The sequence below is a fragment of the Muntiacus reevesi genome, chromosome 9, assembly GCF_963930625.1.
Source record: "Muntiacus reevesi chromosome 9, mMunRee1.1, whole genome shotgun sequence".
In the NCBI taxonomy this organism is placed as follows: domain Eukaryota; kingdom Metazoa; phylum Chordata; class Mammalia; order Artiodactyla; family Cervidae; genus Muntiacus; species Muntiacus reevesi.
The window spans coordinates 18,695,767-18,716,046 of record NC_089257.1 but is presented as its reverse complement, the minus strand read 5'-3'; the positions used below and the strand labels follow the sequence as shown (position 1 = coordinate 18,716,046).

The window sequence follows — 20,280 nt, the reverse complement described above, 5'->3', positions numbered from 1 at the left end:
AGGCAGTGCTCCCAAATTCATTTCATGGGACAACTATTACCTTGAGTACATGAATATGGCCATGAGTTGTTGATAAATGTTGAATCTAGGTGGTGAGCACATGGAGCTCATTATACTGTTTCCTTTATTTGTATATGCATTTGAAAATTTTCATTATAAAACACTTAAAAGGTGTAATCACAAAGGTGAGCAAAGAAATAGCATGTCAAAAAATCAGTAGGCAAATTTCTAAAAATTACATACATCTTAAACTAAAAATATATTTGTGTAAGTAATTAAGTCAAATACCCAGTGGATGAGTTAGATAGATTTAGCCACAATTAAATAATCAGTGAATTGCAAGCTTTATGTAAAAAAATAAATTACCTGGAGTATTATAAAGGTAAGGAAATAAGCAGATCAACAGATTGAGGAAGCACCAGGTGTCCCAAGCTGGGTAAATAAAAAGAAATCCACGCCAAGATGCATTATAGCAAAGACAAAACATATCTTAAGAGCATCTGTTTCAGTCAGGATCCTGTCAGGAAAACAGAAACAACATTATGTATTTCAAAAACCAAACTTAATTTAGAGAACTGATTACAGGCAGGCCTTGTTTTATTGCACTTCGCTTTATTTTGCTTGGCAGATGCTGCATTTTTTTGCAAATTGAAGGTTTGTGGCAATTCTGTCTTGAGCAAATCTATTGGTGCGATTTTCACTTTCTCTGTGTCACGTTTTGGTAATTCTCACAATACTTTGAACTTTTCCATTACTACTTCTGTTATGGTGACCCATGACCAGTGATTTTTGATGTTACTATTACCACTCACCAAGGTTCAGCTGATTGTTACCATTTTTTAGCAAGGAAGTATTTTTAATGAAGGTATGTACATAGGTTTTTTTTTTTTTTCTTTTCTTTTTTTAGGGCTTCCTAGGTAGCTCAAACGATTAAGAATCTGCCTGCAATGCAGGAGACCTGGGTTCGATCCCTGGGTCGGGAAGATCCCCTGGAGAAGGGCATGGCAACCCACTCCAGTATTCTTGCCTAGAGAATTCCATGGACAGAGGAGCCTGGCAGGCTATAGTCCATGGGGTCACAAACGACTGAACGATAACACAACATATGGTTTTTAGACACAGTGCTACTGCACACGTAAGAGACTCCAGTATTAATGTAAACATAACTTCTGTATGTGCTGGGAAACCACAACGTTTGTGTGACTCCCTTTTTGCAATATTCACCGCATTGTGGAGGTCTGTAACCAACAAGCAGTATCTCCGAGACATGACCGTACATTGTGGTGGAGGGCTGAAAAAGAGAAAAGGAAGTGCTTAGGTAAATCAGAGATGTGCGCTTAGGGAGTGGGAAGGCACACCCTTGGCGTTTCTGAAATCTAGAGTTCACAGGCAAGGACTCCGGGTGAGCTAGAGTTCCTGCTTCTGAGGAGGGAGCATGGGCTGGTCACTGGGTCTGACTGCTGCCCCCAAAGTGCTGCCCGAATGACCAACTGAGAGAAAAAGTCCCACGCCTTCTCGCCTTCCAAGTGCCTAGCACACGTGTTTGCAGAACTTAACAAGAACCCTACTAGCAAAGGAGAAATGTGGTTTGCAGTGTTCAGCCACAACTTCACAAAGTAGATTGTACAACTTGGGATTTGCATCTGAGAGAAAAGAGCTCAAGAAATATAAAGCAGCCATTCATTCAACAAAAATGTAGCAGATGCCCGCTTTGTGCAAAATACTTTTCAAGGGCTTGGCATAAATCAGTGAAGAAAAATTAAGACAAAGATCTCTGCCCTCATGGAGACAGAAAGGTCAGATTACCTATAGAGGAGTGTGACTAAATGTTTCTCATAACAACTGTCTAATCCAGTTTTGAAAGGATACTGGGCCCCCTAGAATTGTGCCCCCTACAATGATGGAAAAATAAAGGCACTTAAAGAACTGGAAAAAGTTTACCAAGAGCCCCACCCTGAAGAAACTTTTCTGTATGATAACTAAAGAAAAACTATCTGAAGCAAAGGAAGATTTACTAAGCAAATAAAATTACACAGGTATACAAACCCAAACAAACACCGTAGAAAACAGTCTGAGATTTTTAATGACTAAACAAATTCTGGACAAATGTACATTTGAAACTGGAATGAACAGAGTTAAGGTATTTAAAGGCCCTTTTTGTGTTCAGGAGGAGTGAGTTAGAATGTTGCTTGGATTTTAAATTAAAAATTGAGTAGAAATTTAAGGGTAACCTTTTGAAAAATGGGCAAATCCCAAACCTGTGAGGATAAAATAATGGAGTAAGAAGAGAAGGACAAAAAAAAAGAAAGAAAGAAAAATCCAAGAACTGCTCAAAAAAAGGAAAAAAAATTAAGAGTCTGGATAAAAGAAACCAAGAACTATAATAACAGTCTTTAATCTACAGTGTAAATCACACTAATGTCAAATTGGAAATTTTTTAAAGGAGCTACATTTTTTTAAGTCATACCTAAAACATAATAAAAATGTTGAAAATAACAGGAAAATACTAATCAAAAATGAATATACTATCAAAAGGTAGTAAAGACAGTTACATTAATTACCTGAAAAGATACATTTCAGAGCTGAAAAATTATTAAGGTCAGAGAGAATGAACATGTAATGATAAAAGCTTTAATTCACCAGAAATATATACCAGAAAAAGAAGTGCAAAAAGGCAAAATGGTTGTCTCAGGAGGCCTTACGAATAGCTGAGGAAAGAAGAGAAGTGAAAGGCAAAGGAGAAAAGGAAGAATATATCCATCTGAATGCAGACTTCCAAAGAATAGCAAGGAGAGATAAGAAAGCCTTCCTGAGTGATCAATGCAAAGAAATAGAGGAAAACAATAGAATGGGAAATACTAGAGATCTCTCCAAGAAAATTAGAGATACCAAGGGAACATTTCATGCAAAGATGGGCTCAATAAAGTACAGAAATGGTATGGACCTAACAGAAGCAGAAGATATTAAGAAGAGGTGGCAAGAATACACAGAAGAACTACACAAAAAAGATCTTAGTGACCCAGATAACCACAATGGTGTGATCACTCACCTGGACCCAGACATCATGGAGTGCAAAGTCAAGTGGGCCTTAGGAAGCATCATTACAGAGCTAGTGGAGGCGAAGGAATTCCAGCTGAGCTATTTCAAATCCTAAAAGATGATGCTGTGAAAGTGCTGCATTCAGTATACCAGCAAATTTGGAAAACTCAGCAGTGACCACAGGACTGGAAAACATCAGTTTTCATTCCAATCTCAAAGGAGGGCAATGCCAAAGAGTGTTCAAACTACCGTACAATTGCAGTCATCTCACACGCTAGCAAAGTAATGCTCAAAATTCTCCAAGCTAGGCTTCAACTGTACATTAACCAAGAACTCCAGATGTTCAAGCTGGATTTAGAAAAGGCAGAGGAACCAGAGATTAATTGCCAACATTTGTTGGATCATCTAAAATGCAAGAGAGTTCCAGAAAAATGCCTAATTCTATTTCATTGACTATGCTAAAACCTTTGTGTGGATCACAACAAACTGTGGAAAATTCTTCAAGAGATGGGAATAGCAGACCACCTTACCTGCCTCCTGGAAAATCTGTATGCAGGTAAAGAAGCAACAGTTAGAACCAGACATGGAACAACGGACTTGTTCCAAGTTGGGAAAGGAGTACAGCAAGGCTGTATGTATATTGTCACCCTGTTTATTTAACTTGTATGCAGAGTACATCATGTGAAATGTTAGGCTGGATGAAGCACAAGCTGGAATCAAGATTGAAGGGAGAAATAACCTCAGATATGTGGATGACACCACCCTTATGGCAGAAAGTGAAGAGGAACTAAAGAGTCTCTTGATGAAAGTAAAAGAAGAGAGTGAAAAAGTTGGCTTAAAATAGCATTCAAAAACTCTAAGTTCATGGCATCCAGTCCCATCAATTCATAGCAAATAGATGAGAAAACAATGGAAATAGTGACAGATTTTGTTTCTTGGGCTCCACAATCAGTGCAGCTGTGAAATTAAGACACTTGCTCCTTGGAAGAAAAGTTACAATAAACCTAGACAGCATATTAAAAAGCAGAAACATTACTTTGCCAATAAAGGTCCGTATAATCAAAGCTATGGTTTTTCCAGTAGTCATGTATGGATGTGAGAGCTGGACCATAAAGAAAACTGAGCACCAAAGAATTGATGCTTTTGAACTGTGGTATTGGAGAAGACTCTTGAGAGTCCCGTGGACTGCAAAGAAGATCCAACCAGCCAACCCTAAAGGAAATCAGTCCTGAATATTCATTGGAAGGACTGATGCTGAAGCTAAAGCTCCAGTACTTTGGCCACTTGATACAAAGAACTGAGTCATCAGAAAAGACCTGGATGCTCGGAAAGATTGAAGGCAGCAGGAGAAGGGGACAACAGAGAATGAGATGGTTGCATGGCATCACCGACTTGATGGACCTGAGTTTGAGCAAACTCTGGGAGTTGGTGATGGACAGGGAAGCCTGGCGTGCTACAGTCCATGGGGTCACAAAGAGTCAGACACTACTGAGTGACTGAACTGATTGATAACCTTATGCATACCTAGTAAGATAACCTCAAAATATATAAAACAGAAAATTATTTAATGAAACAAACTGACAAACCAACACATACACACCTTTTTCTTCTGCTGCTAAGCCAGTCAGTCTATTTGAATTTATATTCATAAATACATTAGTCTGTGGTCTAGCTTCAGGAAAAGCTAAAATTTCATCATCCAAATTAAAGGAGAAAAATTATGAAATCGTTTCAGTAGATTGCATTTGATAAAATTCAGTACATTCATGAACTGAAGGTAATGCAAATTAAGACTAGAGAAGAATTTCGTTAATCTGATGAAAAGAATCCACAAAACATTTTTATCAAAGATAATTCTTAATGGGAGAAGTATTTTAAATAATTCTTTGAAGTCAGGAAAAAGATTGCCCACCACTACCCCTTCTTCTCAGCATTGTACTGAAAGTTCTAGCATAAGTATTAGGAAGAAAAAAACATGTTATTCAGAAATGATGTGATTATCTGCATAGCAAACCCAGAAGAATCTACACACAAATTTTTAGAAGTAACAATGTGTTATCAAGGTAGTTGCCTGTAAAGTCATTAAATAAAAATACGTTACATTTCTAAATAGCAGCAATAAATATTAGAAAACATAATTTTAACATGTATTTACTTTGTTACAAAAATATTAAGTTCCCCCCAAAAAAAAATTTATATAAAATTCCCAGTACTAAATCTAACCAGAAAGTCGTAAGACCTATGTGCAGAAAGTGATAAAACTTTACTGAAAGACATTTTAAAATACCTAAATAAACAGAAGGGTATGTAATGTTCATGGATAACAAGATACATACCATAAACATATCACTTTTCCACAATTTGATTTATAGAGTCAATACTGTTACAATCAAAATAACAGGTTTTTTTTTTTTTTTATGGCTCTTGAATAGCAGATCTTTACATTTATGTGGAAGGGTAAAAAATAGATATGACATTCATGAAAAGAAGAATAAGGTTGTGAGAATTGCCTTTTATGAAAAATTATAAAATAAAACATTATGCCATTTGCTCAAGGAATAAACAAAAATAACAAAGGTGAATAAAAGCCTGTAGCCTATACAATCTCTAGCTTACAAGAGCTATGCAAGATCAATGGGGAGGTGAGGGCTATTCAGGAAGCTTTCTAGGGCAGTTACTTAATTTCAGTTGGCCCCTCACATCCTACACAAAAAATGAATTCCACATGAGTTAAGGACTCAAGCATCAAAAACAAAACTTTAAAAATTAAAATATGAGAGATGATCTTTCTGGCCTTGAAGTACAAAAAGGTTTCTTGAAGAAGATTATAAAAGCACCAACCAGAGAAGAGAATGTTAATAAGTTCAACTACATTAAAGTTTGAAATGTTTTAATTAAAGACATTTTTTTTAATTAAAAAGAAGCCAGAGTAAGGAAAATTCATGTAACACACTTAGCTTATAAGGATTAATATGCAGAGCATGGAAATAAAGTGATGGGGGAGATAAATAAGATAGAAAAAAGGTATAGAAAAGATATTAACAGACATTTGACAGAAAACAGTTAAGACCAATGTGTTTATGACCAATAAAGAAGAAACAGTTCTCAGTCTCACTAATAGTCAGGAAATGCAAATTAGGGCTACAGTGAGACACCGTTTCACCCCCACTGATCATACTAAGAGTTAGAAAGGCTAGGCACCAGGAGGCACTTCTAAGCACTGCTGATAGGACTGGGACTCGCAGGAACACCTTTAGGAAGCAGTTAGGCTTTCTCTGGACATTTGCAGATCCTGTGATGTTGCAGTTCCGCTCCCATGTATATAGACTAGAGAAACTCTTTGCACATTTATTGACAACAGGAGGTAACTCAACCCCCTCCCCCCATTTACAGAAAATGGATAAACACATTATGGCATATTCACTTAATGGACATTTAATTGTGTATAAGGGAACTGAATGAACTAAGAACTACATTCAGCAACATGGCATGCTTAAGAGTATTGAGTAAAAACCCCCAAGTCCCAGAAGACTGCTTACAGTAGGATACCATTTTTATAATGCACAGGAAGTAAATTAAGCATTGTATTGTTGGGGTAAATAGGTGTGTGTGTGTGATAGAACAGTGTTTAAGAGGAGCAGTGGGATAATAAACACAAACTTGGGATAATGTGTGCCTCTGGAGCAAACACAGGAGGACAGCGCAGTGAAAGAACACACAGGTGGATGCAAGGTAACTCACCATCCCACCACCATTTACAGAAAATAACCACACTACAGTGTATTCACCTAGTGGGCATTTAATTGTGCAGAAAGGAAACTGAATGAACTAAAACCTACATTCAGCCTCATGGCTGAATCTTAGGGTATTTATTATTTTATGCCTTACAGCATAAGTGTACATTTTATATAATTACATAGTATCCATGTGTATATATATATTTATAACACACAGATAGAAGGTGCGTCAGATATTGGCAGTAAGTGTGTTAGTCACTCAGTCGTGTCCGACTCTTTGCGACCCCATGGACTGTAGCCTGCCAGGCTCCTCTGTCCATGGAATTTTTCAGGCAAGAATACTGGAGTGGATTGCCATCTCCTACTCCAGGTATGTTCTTTGGAATGTGTCAGATCTTGGCAGTAAAGAAAGGTAATTTTATTTTCTTAAAAAAAAAAAAAAAAAAAGAATCCTTTTGATAAGCCAGTCAGAAGGGTCAAGTCATGAAGTAGCAGGGATACATCTGCCTAGCTTCAGAGTTGTGTGCAGCGCCACTCACCAAGAAGCAATGCCAGCAGATTATTCAAGGAAAGAATGGGCCATGGTTATATCCAGCCAGCTGTGTTTCAGGCATAAAGGCTACAGACAGAAAGTTCTGAACGTATACGATTGTATTCGTGTGTTAGGGCTGCCATGACAATACTGCCGGCAGGATGACTTAAACAACAGCAATGTATTCTCTCAGTGCTGGAGGCTACAAGTTGAGGATCCGGGTTCCAGCAGGGTTGTTTTCCTCTGAGGCCTCTCTCCTTGGCTTGCAGCTGGCTACCCTCTAGGCAGCTGTTCAAGGGGTCATCGTCTGCACGGAGGACATTGATGTATCTCTTTCTCTTCTATAAATCCACTTACATTAGATTTTGTTGTTTAGTCACTAAGTCGTGTCTGACTCTTTTGCTACCCCGTGGACTGTAGCCCACCAGGCTCCCTGTCCATGGGATTTCCCAGGCAAGAATACTGGAGCGGGTTGCCATTTCCTCCTCCAGGGGATCTTCCCAACCCAGGGATCGAACACGCATCTCCTGCATTGCAGGTGAATTCTTTACTGCTGAGCCACCTAGAAAGCCGGTTATATTACATTAGGGCCCCACAATAATGACCTTATTTTTAACTTAGTCTGCCCTCTAAAGACTTTATTTCTAAATACAGTTACATTCTGAGATACTAGGGATTGAGACTTTAACATATGACTCTGGGGAGACACAATTCACCCCATGACAACAATCTCAGAGAATAATTTTCCTATCAACCCTTCTTAAGAAAACTATTAGAAGATAAACTTTAGCTAACCAAGAGAGGACTAGGGTAGCCACACAAAAGTAATGTCAGTGATCAAGGAATATATTTACATGTAGAACCAACAGAAAAACAAGGCAGGAAATAGCATTCATATCACCCTATGTGCCCCGCCAATGAAAAATGATAGAATTACAAAAAAAGAAAAAAAAAAAGACTGAAAGGAGAAAGGAAGAAAGAGGCAGAGTATGTTTTCAGTTGCCTCAACCAGAATGGCTGGGAGTTAGAAACATCCATCAAAAGGGGTAAATGAAACAGGGAAATTAAAAATTAGATGTAGATTAACCCAATATTGGGCCTACATTACGGGCTTCCCAGGTGGCGCAGTGGTAAAGAGTCCACCTGCCAATGCAAGAGACGCAAGAGACACGGGTTCGATCCCTGGGTCGGGAAGATCCTCGGGAGGAAGAGATGGCAACCCACTCCAGGACTCACGCCTGAAAAATTCCACAGACAGAGGAGCCTCACGGGCCACAGTTTGCAAAGAGTTAGACACGACTGAGCACACAGACCTGAATTAAGTAACGAGGATTTTGTATATAACAAGGGTAGCGTCACAGTGAGGGAGAGATGGATTATTCATTAAGCAACATTAAGGCGACTTAATGGCCATCTGGAAAAAAAATAATAAATTGGAGCCTTATCTTTTACTTTACACCAAGTTAAATTCTAAGTGGATCAAATATTTAAATGTGAAAAGTGAAACTACAAAAGTTCTGGGGAAAACCTATGGTAAAAATTCTTGATAACCTTGGAGTAAACCAGACTTTTCCTAACTACAGTTGAAAATCCAGAAGCCATTGGAAATAGATTAATAAACTGAACTGCGTAGAACTTTAAGATTTGAAACTATGATCCAGAGAGGTTAAATATTTATTTAAAAAGGCTATACTAGTAGAATCAAGCTTGTGGGATGGTTACTAGGGTCAGTGAGAGGGTGAACGTAAGGTGCGAGGCAGACCGCCAGCGCCAGGTAAACAATTAAATGGTCGTGAACTTGTGTTGCGACTCCCAATCTTGGTGGTAAGTTAGTGTGTTATTTAAGAGACACCCGCTTTAACCGACCTTTCCTTTGCAGAACCAGACGTCCTGGGTCCTTTCCAGCATGGCAGCTCTCTACTGGAGAGTCAAAGGCCAGGGGAAGAAGGCGATCGACTGCCTGCGCCAGGCCCTCCACCACGCGCCACACCAGATGAAGGTGCGTGGGGCTCCCAGGTGGGAGCTTCCATCCCGCAGTTGCTTCCCGCGCCCGCTGGTTTGTCCTGAGGTCTCGTCAGCCTTCCTCTTGCTCAGCCCGTAAGGAAGCAGCAAGAGGCCAAGGCTGGGAAACCTCAGCGGCCCACTCCTGCTGCCGCAGGCCTGAGTACACTCAGCGTCGTGGCCTCCCCACCCCAGCCAGCGGGGCCGTCGGGGAAGGGCTTCAGGGTCCCGGAAGGACACCATCAGGAGCAGGCATGGCCGAGTCGTAAATGCAGCTCTGTGTGGGCTCTGCCTCTCACCACCTTTGTGATTACTTTGTGACCTTAGGCAAGTTCCTAAACCTCTGTGACCTCATATAGTGATGTGTCTCTGTGGGTGTCCAGCAGGGACAAATATGGGTCTTTTTTTTCTGTTCTTCTATGTCTCCTGTAGAAGAACCCAGTGATATAGAGAAATGCAATATAGAGACCAGTTTCTCAGGTCACACATCTAAAGGGGGCTTCCCAGGTGGCACTGGTGGTAAAAACCTGCCTGCCGATGCAGAAGACACAGGAGACTCGGGTTCCATCCCTGGGCTGGGAAGATCCCCTGGAGGAGGGCATGACAGCCCACTCCAGTGTTCTTGCCTGGAGAATCCCACGAACAGAGGAGCCTGGCGGCCTACAGTCCATAGGTTTGCAAAGAGTCGGACAGGACTGAAGTGACTGAGCACACATCTAAAGGGAATAAATATTTGTGATATTAGTAAATATTTGTGATAATAATACTGCAACTTTTTCAGCCCCTCATCCTGTGCTCTATACTTCTAGGCTACCACTAGGCTCCCCAACAGGAAGGGCCAAGACCCTGGATCAGGGGTCAGGGAATTTTTCTGTGAAGAGCCAAATAATACACATTTAGGCTCTGAGACCAGCCTGCCTCTTGCAGCCACTCAGTTCTGCCATGATAGCATGAACACAGCCACAGAAGTACCTCGGGGAGTGGGAATGATGAGGTCCAATAAAAAGGTACAGAGTTGGGCAGCAGGCTGGCCGTGGCCTGTGGCCACAGCGCGCCAGCTTGCCCCAGGGCGCCGTGGTCCTTGCAGAGAAGAGCTCGGCTCTGTGACAGTCAGCCTCAGCGTGGACCGTGGACAGCGTCCAGCCCCCGGCTGCTCCTCACAAGCTGCCGTGTGACCCGGAGCTGGCGCCACGAAGGACAGCAGCTGCCTCACTCAGCAGGTGGTTCACCCAGCTAGCATTTTTGTTTGTTTTTTGAGACAAGACTCTCCCAGAGAGAGAAGGGCACAGCTGGGCTGGCACACGCTCCTCCCCCTCACAGACCCCAGCAGACAAGCCCCTACATGGAGCTGCACGACTCTCCTTCGCCAGGGAACAGTGACCACATTGCCCACGGCCACCACAGCCGAGCGTGAGAGCCCAGAAACCAACCTTCTTCCCTCCTCTCCCAGGACGTGCCCCTCATCAGCCTGGCCAACATCCTGCACAACGCCAAGCTCTGGAACGACGCCGTCATCGTGGCCACCATGGCCGTGGAGATCGCGCCGCACTTCGCCGTCAACCACTTCACGCTGGGCAACGTATACGTGGCGATGGTGAGGCTGGCCTGGGAGCGGGGCGAACCCCCTCTGCTGCCTTCGGTCAGGGCCACGTCTCTAGTTCCAGACCCCCTGACTCTGTCAGTGTCCCCTGGTTTCCTGGAAGCTTTGTGTCTAAAGTTGTAGCTCTCCATCACAGGTATAATTCACAGTAGGAGGTTTGTAAGTCTTTAAAACAACACAGTAAACTCACCCAAGTATCTGCGGCTGTGTAGTTCCTCACCGTGAATTCAACACTCACAGGCCCATTTACCTGCCCTCTTCTGCAGCCTGCGCCCTCCCTAACACCCCAAGCGGACACACACTCGGGCTCGCTTACTGCCAGGCCGGGCCAGGTCCCCAGGATTGCTCACGGTGCCCTGTGCGGATTTCTCTTGTTGTCTTTTCACCTTGTTTTATAATTTTTGTGTTGAGCAGTAGTCTCCCCCACCAGACCAGGAGCTCCTTAGGAAAGAGACTCCTCTTCATCTCCCTGTTCCTGGCACTTCACGGGGTTTGGCACATAGGAGGTGCTCACCAAAGCTTTAATGAATGGCGGAATGCCACTAGTTCCCTGGGATACCATTTATAGCCAAAATGGCAAAGCCATCATCCAGAACCCTGTTGGGTCAGAAGGAGGACCAGTTTCAGAACTCAAAGTCCCAGGGGTCCCCCAGAAGCTGTCATAGCTGAATCTAGAACATGAGAGTCATGCCATCCACTTTCATCCAAAGTTTAGGGTCCCTCATGAGGCTCTTTCCAAGGTGCTCTTGATAAAGGCTCATGTAACGAGCAACTTCAGGCTCCAAGTTGTGTGTGTCATCCTTGACTTCAAAGGCAAGAAATTTAATTTGGCCAGGTAGGTCTTGCTGAATGTGCAGATTTCCCTCTCTGCTTCTTAAAATTGAAGAATCTATTTTCGTCCCCAGTAAATGCAAAATTTGCTGCTATGAATGAGAAATTCTGCCTCTCATTTGGCTAGAAGGAGTCATTTAAGTGGTAGATTCGGTCTCTTCTTCGGGAGTATTAGTCTAAGTAAAAGATGAACGCCTTCCGTGTGGCAGTGATCATTTCCAAACCGGGTTCATATTTTCAAGTGTTAAGGAGAATAAGAAACTGCTTCAAAATTTACAAGTCTAATTGAGATACCTGACTTGACTTGCTTCTTTCCAGTTACAATAGAAAGTTCAAGCAGTTGCAAAATCAGCTTTTGCCAGACATAGTTTAGTGGTTTCCGTGAGGACTACAGGAAGGGATTCCACACAGCCCCTGGCTCTGCGCCTGGCACGCGGCAGGGCTCAATGACAGCGGTTCTTACTGTCACTGCTGCCGTTGGACCAGATCTCTGTAGAGCTGGTCTGCCCTTGGCCTCTGGCTCTTGGGCTGTGCCATAGTTTTCTTTGTAATCTGTGACCTCGGGAACGGAGGTGGTTGTCCCCTCCACCTCAGAGATTTAGATGCACTGAGAAGATACTGCAGGACCGTCACTGCCACAGATGCGCTCTCCAGGAAGAAAAGACGTCACCACCTCTGTTGAGTCTGGTGGTCATGCCCCTCTCACTCTGTCCCTCTGCCCCTCACAGGAAGAGTTCGAGAAAGCACTGGTGTGGTACGAGTCTACCCTGAAGCTGCAGCCCGAGTTTGTCCCCGCCAAGAACCGAATCCAGACCATCCAGTGTCACTTGATGCTGAAGAAGGGCCGGCGCTCTCCTTAGCTCACCCCTCCCCTCTCTCCTGTCTCTCTTCTCATGCTCTTCAAAAAATGAATAAGAAACCAATCATTGTCAGTATCTGCTTTTAATGATGTGTGTGAAAATAACTGAATAAGACATATAACAGGACTTTTACATATGTGGGAATTGTTTTGTTTTTGTTTTTAAGTTCCTTCTTTCCCCCAGCCAACCTCAGAAACGTAAATTTGTTAAAAGGAAAATGCAGCTTAAAGATACCGTGTAAATACTGAGCCAAGACATTTCTGGAGCGTGCTCTGTCTCCAAGACCTCGATGCCTTTAGGGCTTTTCTCAGTGGTCCAGCCAGCTTCCTCCACTCCGGCGGAGGACGAAGCCACGTGGCACCTTCTCTGCTTCGCGTCACAGCCTCTGTTGTCCATGGAAATGCAGAAGCCCGTCCGGCGCCAGTCAGCAAGAAGCACTGTTCCGCGCTCTTCCCACTAGCTCTCCACGCTGCCCCCCGGCCTTGTCCGTTCCATGCTGCTACGTTACAAACTCTCAGAGGTAGTTTGCGGGGGAGGGGGGAGGAAGGGGACATGATTTTAAAAACAAAATATTTACAACAACAGAAACCCTTAGGATCACCTGACCTTTGTGCTGTTATTTATGTTGGGGAGGGAGGGGGGGCTGAGAAGGGGAAATCAGCAGTGTACAACATCGCTATCATTTGTACTTTAAATTGCAGATCACAAGGAAACCAATACGTTGACATCCTGTATAACAGGTTTATATATATAGAATATGTATATTTGAAGCCCTCAGCAGACTGAGTCTGTGTTTTACTAATTCTTTGTTCACTGTGTCACCCATCTTGGAATGAGGCGTGAGTGTCGGCTCCCTCTCCCTGAGGCCTTCAGACTGAGCCCCGCAGGAGAGTGAGGAGCCAGGGTTGAGTGTTTCCTTACAATGCTTATACCTCTGGTCCCAGGAGAGTCAGAAACTCCAGGCATTTGGGAATCTTCAAGGGCACATACTGAGGACAAAAATAAAAGTCGTTTATGAACAAAATGGGTCTGTGGCGTGGTTTTTCTTTAGAGTCAGGCTCATCCAGGCAGCTCTGAAGCCTCACTGTAACCCTGGGTTGGGTCTTCTCACATCCTAGGTTGTCTTTTTCTCTTTTTCCACAACATAAAGCGAGCGGAGAAATAGTCCATCACTAGGTTTTACGGTTGATGATCTTACATGATAACATTTGACCACGAAAGACGCACAGTCAGCAGATGTTCAGAGTTGGTAACTGACCTTCCAGGGAAAAGAAGAAGAATCTGAACCACAAAGTCACATCCCCTGTGGTGAGCACTGATCCTAAGTTCTTCCAGGTAAGTTTGATGGAGAAACTTGGTGAGACTCATACCAGTGTGAAATTGAGCATTCCTTTCGGAACAGGACTCTGCCGAACACGGGGTTCCCTAGAACAGCTATCAGACACCAATCATCTCAAATACTGGGTCACTGAACCCAGAGCATTTGGTTCTAGCACAGACTGTAATTTCTTAGAAGCAGGTGAGCAATCAGACATGCCTGTCCACTCTGTCTGTCTTTTGTGCAGCTAGAGTCCAGCTGATTTCAAGCAGTTTTATCAGATGTATTTTGAGAAGAGGCTCACTTTGTTGCTAGATAAAGTGAAGCTCTTTTCCCTCTTTGCCTGCATCTGAATATATCCCCTGCTTCTCCAACTCTCAGCAATGTGGCATTTAGTTTTTCCTGAAACTTGCAACTACTGGTTTTTTTTTTTTTTTTTTAGTTTACATATATACAGTGAAATTCATTCTGTGATGTACAGTTGTGTGACCTTTTTTAAATTTGTGTTTTTTTTCCCTGGCACCCTGCAGCATCTGGGATCTTAGTTCCTTGACCGGTAATTGAACCCGCACCTCCTTGCATTGGAAGCACGGAGTCTTAACCACTGGACTGCCAGGGAAGTCCTTTGTGAGTTTTGACAGATGCGTAGTCATGCAGCCACCACAATGATCAGGATACAAAACTGTGATCAGCTCCAAAAGACTCTCCCACTCTGCCCCTTTGTCGTCAAACACCATCCTAAACCCTCGGCAACTGCTGATCCATTGTTCCTGTAGTTTTTCATTTTCTCCCACATGGTAAACGGAGTCAGAAAGGCTATGTACTGTGTAATTCTGTGTACGTGACATTATGGAACAGCAAAGGTAGATGACTTGAGGCCGAAGTATGCATTTCAAGTTTTAAAACAGAGGAGACTAGTGTGGCTGAAGAGGTGTGAGCAAGAGGGAAAATAATAGGAGATGAAGCCAGAGAGGTGAGACAGATGTATAGTTTTTTGTGGGCTTGGTTTATTTCTGTTGCAGGGCTTTATATGTCATTGCAGTCACTGGTTTTAAGCAGAGGAATAAAACGATCTGACCTGTTTTAACAGGAGTCAGGATTATTCTAGGATTTTTTTTGGTCTGAGTAATTAGAAGGAGGAAGCTATTGTTAACTCAGATGGGAAGATGAAAGTTAGGAATTTGGGGAGAAGATAAGGAATTCAGTTTGGTACAGATCATGTGAAGATATTGCGTAGCTCGTTGGATAAACTAGGGTTAATAGAGGATATCCATGCTGGAGATAGAAATTTGGAGGTCACAGCCATGGGAGTAGTATTTGAAACCATGTGACTGAGGTCACAAAGGACATGAGGGAATACAGATGGGAGCACAGAGGAGAATGCAGAACAGAACCAGGGGGTTCCGGTGTTATGGGGTCACACAGTTCACATGCCCAGCAATTATTCCTGATGTACAAGAAACAACAGAGCGATTTGAAAAGGATGCTGAACATGTTCAAGTAGTTAAAACACTAGCTTTCACATAACATAAAGTATGAGCAGGCTGTGTGTCTGTCTGACTCTGCAGCCCCATGGACTGTATGTAGCCTGCCAGGCTCCTCTGTCAAAAAGAACCACAGAACAATCCTTTAAGTGAAAAATACTATTGAAATAAACATCTAAATGAATGGGTTAAATAGACTAGACACAGCTGAAGAGAAAGTCAATGAATTGTAGGACAGAAGGAAAGGAAATCGACCAAGGTGAAAAACGGGAATAAAATTTTCCTCAGGTGTTTGTATTAAATGCTCTCATAGGGCAAACTCCTCACTTCTCAACCTAGAGCTCACTTTCTTAAGCAGTCAAGCTTTTGAATCAGGGTTCAGAAACAGAATACAACTCTTAATTTATTTCTAGAATTTAGTGGCAGGATTGAAGACCTCTGCTAATAAGCACTAATGTCTGTCGTGTACTGTGTTCCTGTCCTTCAAAGTACTTTACGTGGATCAGGAGCAGCGGGTGGCCGGGAAGGACTGAGAGACCAGACCGTAACCTCTCCAGGTTAAGTGAGAATAGCTCTACTTGGCCCCTGGAGCTGTCTGATTTACTCCTCCTTCTCCCTTTTGATTTCCAGTGTCCTCTCCTTGATACTGCTGTTGCTTCTCTAGGGGTATTGCTGGGTTTGTCCACCATTGTTAATTCGGTAGTTTATGAACTTCTTTAAAATTAACCAACTGTTTGGTGTCAGGCCCATGTGTTACGAGCATCAGGAGCATAGAGATTTTACTAGACAGAGCTGAGCATCTGACGAGACAAACTACATAGTCAATAGGCCCAAAATTTCCAAAGCAATCCTAAGGGGAAGGAACAAAGCTGGAAGCATAACCCTCGATACTACAAAGCTACAGCAATCAAAACAGCATGGTACTGGCACGGAAACAGACAGGATCAATGGAACAGAAAAGAGAGCCCAGAAGTAACCCTCCACACCTCCAGTCAATTAATCTTCAGCAAACGAGGCAAGAATACAGAACGGGGAAAAGACGGTCTCTTTAACGAGTGGTGCTGGGAAGGCTGGCCAGCCACATGTGAATCAGTGAAGTCAGAACACAGCTGCTCACCATACACGAAGAGCCTCAGAATGCTCAAATATAAGACATGACACCATTAAACTGGAAGAGAGCCTAGACAAAACATCCTCCGACATAAATTGTAGCTTTGACTGTAGAAATATAAGCAAAAATAAACAAATGGGACCTAATCAAACCTGCGAGTTTTGCATACCAAAGGAAACCGTAAATGAAATGAAAATCTAGGGGCCAGGAGAGAGTATCTGCAAATGATGTGACCAGCAATGGCTTAATTTCCCAAAACACACAAACCGCTCATAGAACTTAATAACAACAACAAAACCTCAATCAAAAAATGGACAGAAGACATAAATAGCCAGTTCCCTAAAGAAGATATACAGATGGCCAATAGGCAGATGAAAAGATGCTCAAAATCACTAATTATTAGAGAAATGCAAGTTAAAACTACAATGAGATCACTTCACACTGGTCAGAATGGTCATCGTTATAAAGTTTACCAATAAATGAGAGGGTGTTGAGAAAAGGAAACCCTCCTACACTGTCAGTGGGAATGTAAACTGGTACAGCCACTATGGAGACAGTCTGGGGGTTCCTTAAAAAACTAAAAATCGAGTTACCATATGATCATCCAGCAATTCCACTCCTGAGCATGTATCCAGAGAAAACCATAATTTGGAAAGACAGATGTGCCCCAGTGTTCATGACAGCATTATTTACAATAGCAAAGACATGGAAGCAACCTAAATGTCCACCAACAGATGAATGGATAAAGAAGATGTGATACATACATACAGTGGAATATTACTCAGCCCCCCAAAATGAGCAAAATAATGCCATTTGCAGCCATATTAATGGACATAGAGATTATCATACTAAGTAAAGTTAGAGAAAGATAAATAGCATATGATGTTGCTAATATGTGGAATTTTTTAAAAGGTACAAATGAACTTCTTTTACAAAACAAACTAGATTCACAGACATAGGAAGCAAACTTATGGTTACCAAAAGGGAAGGAGGGGGAAGGGAGAAGTAAGGAGTTGGGATTAGTAGATATAAACTACTACATATAAAATAGATTAAAAAGCCACCCTATATAGCACAAGAAGCTATATTCAGTATCTTGTAATAATGCATAATGGTAAAGAATCTGAAATAGTGTATATATATATATATATATTCAGCTATATATAAAATACATATATAGTTTATATTTATATATATATATATAAAACACGTGAATATGTATAAAACAGAATCACTTTACACCAGAAACAAATACAACATTGTAAATCAACTCTACTTCAATTTTTTTTTAAAAAACACATGGTTAGCTCATTTCCATACAAGTGATGAGTGACACCAGAGGGGTAATTGCAGCGCTTGCTATAGGTACGTGGCATCGTGAGACACATGGACAGTGCCTCTGAAAAACAGTGGAATTAAATACGTGAAAAAAGGGGAGAAGTAGGAGGAGTTGGCATCCAGTGGCATGTGGCATGACCCCAGGCAAGGCGAGGTGGAAGCTTGGTGCCTGGGAGAAACAACTGTAGCTTCGAGTGCCAGCTGGAGGCACGGGGGGTGGGGGTCTTCATTTCTCGAGGGACAAAGCCCAAAGCTCTCGGCTCTGCCCATGCTGACTCTAACAACCTGGCCCAGCCTCATCTCACACTGTCCCCTCACACTCTATTCTCCCACCATTTAGGGTCACTTGTAGTGACCAGCATGGTGCCTGGCACATGGCAAGTGTTCAGTACATGTTCGGGGAATGAAATATGAGTTGAAGAAAAAAAAATGTATGGAAAGGCAGGCGGGGGGCCCCGCTCAAGTGTCCAAGCCGAGGTTCCTGCACCTGGAGGAGGCTGCACCGCCCCAGGGGACTCAGACAGTGAGTCCATCAGAGAGCAGTGTTCCTGGGTCTTCAGCATTCAGGAGTAGACTGTGTCCTCTAGTTCTCTCAGCCTTGTCTCTCCAACTAGATCGTCCCTCCTTGAGGGCAGAAACCACGTCCGATGTCTCACTTCCAGTGTTGGACATCAATAGGTGCTGAATTAGATGTTTGCTAGTGGAGTGGACTTGCCTGTTTGCACCTCAGCAGAAAAGGAAAGCATGGGATGAGATCTGACCATTGGGAGAACCACAAAAGCTGAGGTTAGAAGCCCTCCGCCCCTGTTGCTGGGTCATCCGCTGCTCTGGAGACAGGCAGGCACAGACTTCAGAGTAGAGCCCCTGGATCCAGGAGAGGGGGGTTATCCGCACAAAGCGGGTCCCACCAGATGCCCCGTTCTCCTTAACTAGGGCCCTGGGACAGTGAAATAGACTGGGTTTCCTCTATCAGCCAGATCAATGGTAGAGAGTGTGGGTGTGTGTGTATCTCTGTGTGTGTGTCTGTGTCTGTCTGTGTCTGTGTGTATCTGTCTGTGTCTGTGTGTGTCTGTCTGTGTCTGTGTGTGTCTGTGTCTGTGTGTGTCTGTGTCTGTGTGTGTCTGTCTGTGTCTGTGTGTGTCTGTGTCTGTGTGTGTCTGTGTCTGTGTGTCTGTGTCTGTGTGTGTGTGTCTGTGTCTGTGTGTGTCTGTGTCTGTGTGTGTCTGTGTCTGTGTGTGTCTGTGTCTGTGTGTATCTGTCTGTGTCTGTGTGTCTGTGTGTTGCAAGTTCCATGCAGAGAAGCAGAGAAGCAAGATGCCTCCCTTAGACTGTTTTCCTAAAAAACCGTGAGGTGCGAGTGGAAAGCCCTCAGATCTCCCGCAGCAGCAAGGACAGGATCACGTGGGTTGCACTGTCACTCACCAGCATTCACTAAGTGTTCACACACCGGGTGCTCCATGCAGTGCTAGGAGACACACACGTGTGACATGAGAGAGAACACGTGGGAGACAAGACCCACACACCTGAGAGCAGCTAAGGATGAAGTACGTGGACGGCAAAGAAACAGGTGAGAGGAAAAAGGATGCAAGTCAAAACTACAGTGAGGCTTTTCTCACACCACTCAGGATGGCCATCATCAAAAAATCTACAAACAATAAATGCTGGAGAGGATGTGGAGAAAACCCTCTTGCACTGTTGGTGGGAATATAAAGTAATACAGACACTATGGAGAACAGTGTGGAGATTCTTTAAAAAACTAGGAATAAAACTATCATATTGACCAGAAATCGCACTACACTTAGCATGTGCCAGAGTCTGGCTGGGCCTTCCTTTCAATACGGGTCTGGGCTTGTATTCAGGTTATAAAAGCAGCCGGACATGTTCAGAGAGGCTGAGCTCCCTGTGACAGGCCTCTGCAGAGATTTGGGGTTGGAGAGAATGGCCTAACAACGGAGGAGGTGAACTCTAGATAAAACGGGAGTCTGCTCTGAACCCAAGTGTGTCTGGACACCCGACACCCTTTTCTATTTCATACAATATGAAGGGACTTCCCTGGCGGTCCAGTGGTTAAGACTCCTAAGCTTCTAGTGCAGGGGGTGTGGGTTCAATCCCTGGTCGGAGAACTGAGGTCCCACCACGCTGCTCAGCATGGCTGAAATACAAATTAAAAAAATCATACTGTATGAAGGATGTAACTCATGTCTTGCAGTAGTAATGCTTCTCACGCAGGAGTTCATCTCCCCAGGGAAAATTTCCATATTTTTTTGAGGAAAGGTCATGTATAGTGTAGAATTGGCCTCTCCAAATGTCCAGTCAAGGCTGAGCACTGAGGAATGATGCTTCAAACTGTGGTGCTGGAGAAGACTCTTGAGAGTCCCTTGGACTGCAAGGAGATCAAACTAGTTGGTCCTCAAGGAAATCAACCCTGA

General features: G+C 43.1%; 1 protein-coding gene across 2 annotated transcripts in view; it reads left to right on the top strand.

Moving 5' to 3' along the window:
* Nucleotides 1–13,624, top strand: part of TTC17 (tetratricopeptide repeat domain 17) — a 116,176-nt gene extending 102,552 nt beyond the window's left edge. For both annotated transcript variants that reach the window (XM_065944430.1, XM_065944429.1), the window contains 3 exons: nt 9,188–9,307; nt 10,760–10,903; nt 12,469–13,624. In XM_065944430.1, the coding sequence (XP_065800502.1) occupies nt 9,188–9,307; nt 10,760–10,903; nt 12,469–12,600 (396 nt within the window). In that variant the 3' untranslated portion in view covers nt 12,601–13,624. The remainder of the gene's footprint in view (nt 1–9,187; nt 9,308–10,759; nt 10,904–12,468) is intronic.
* Nucleotides 13,625–20,280: the final 6,656 nt, after the last annotated feature.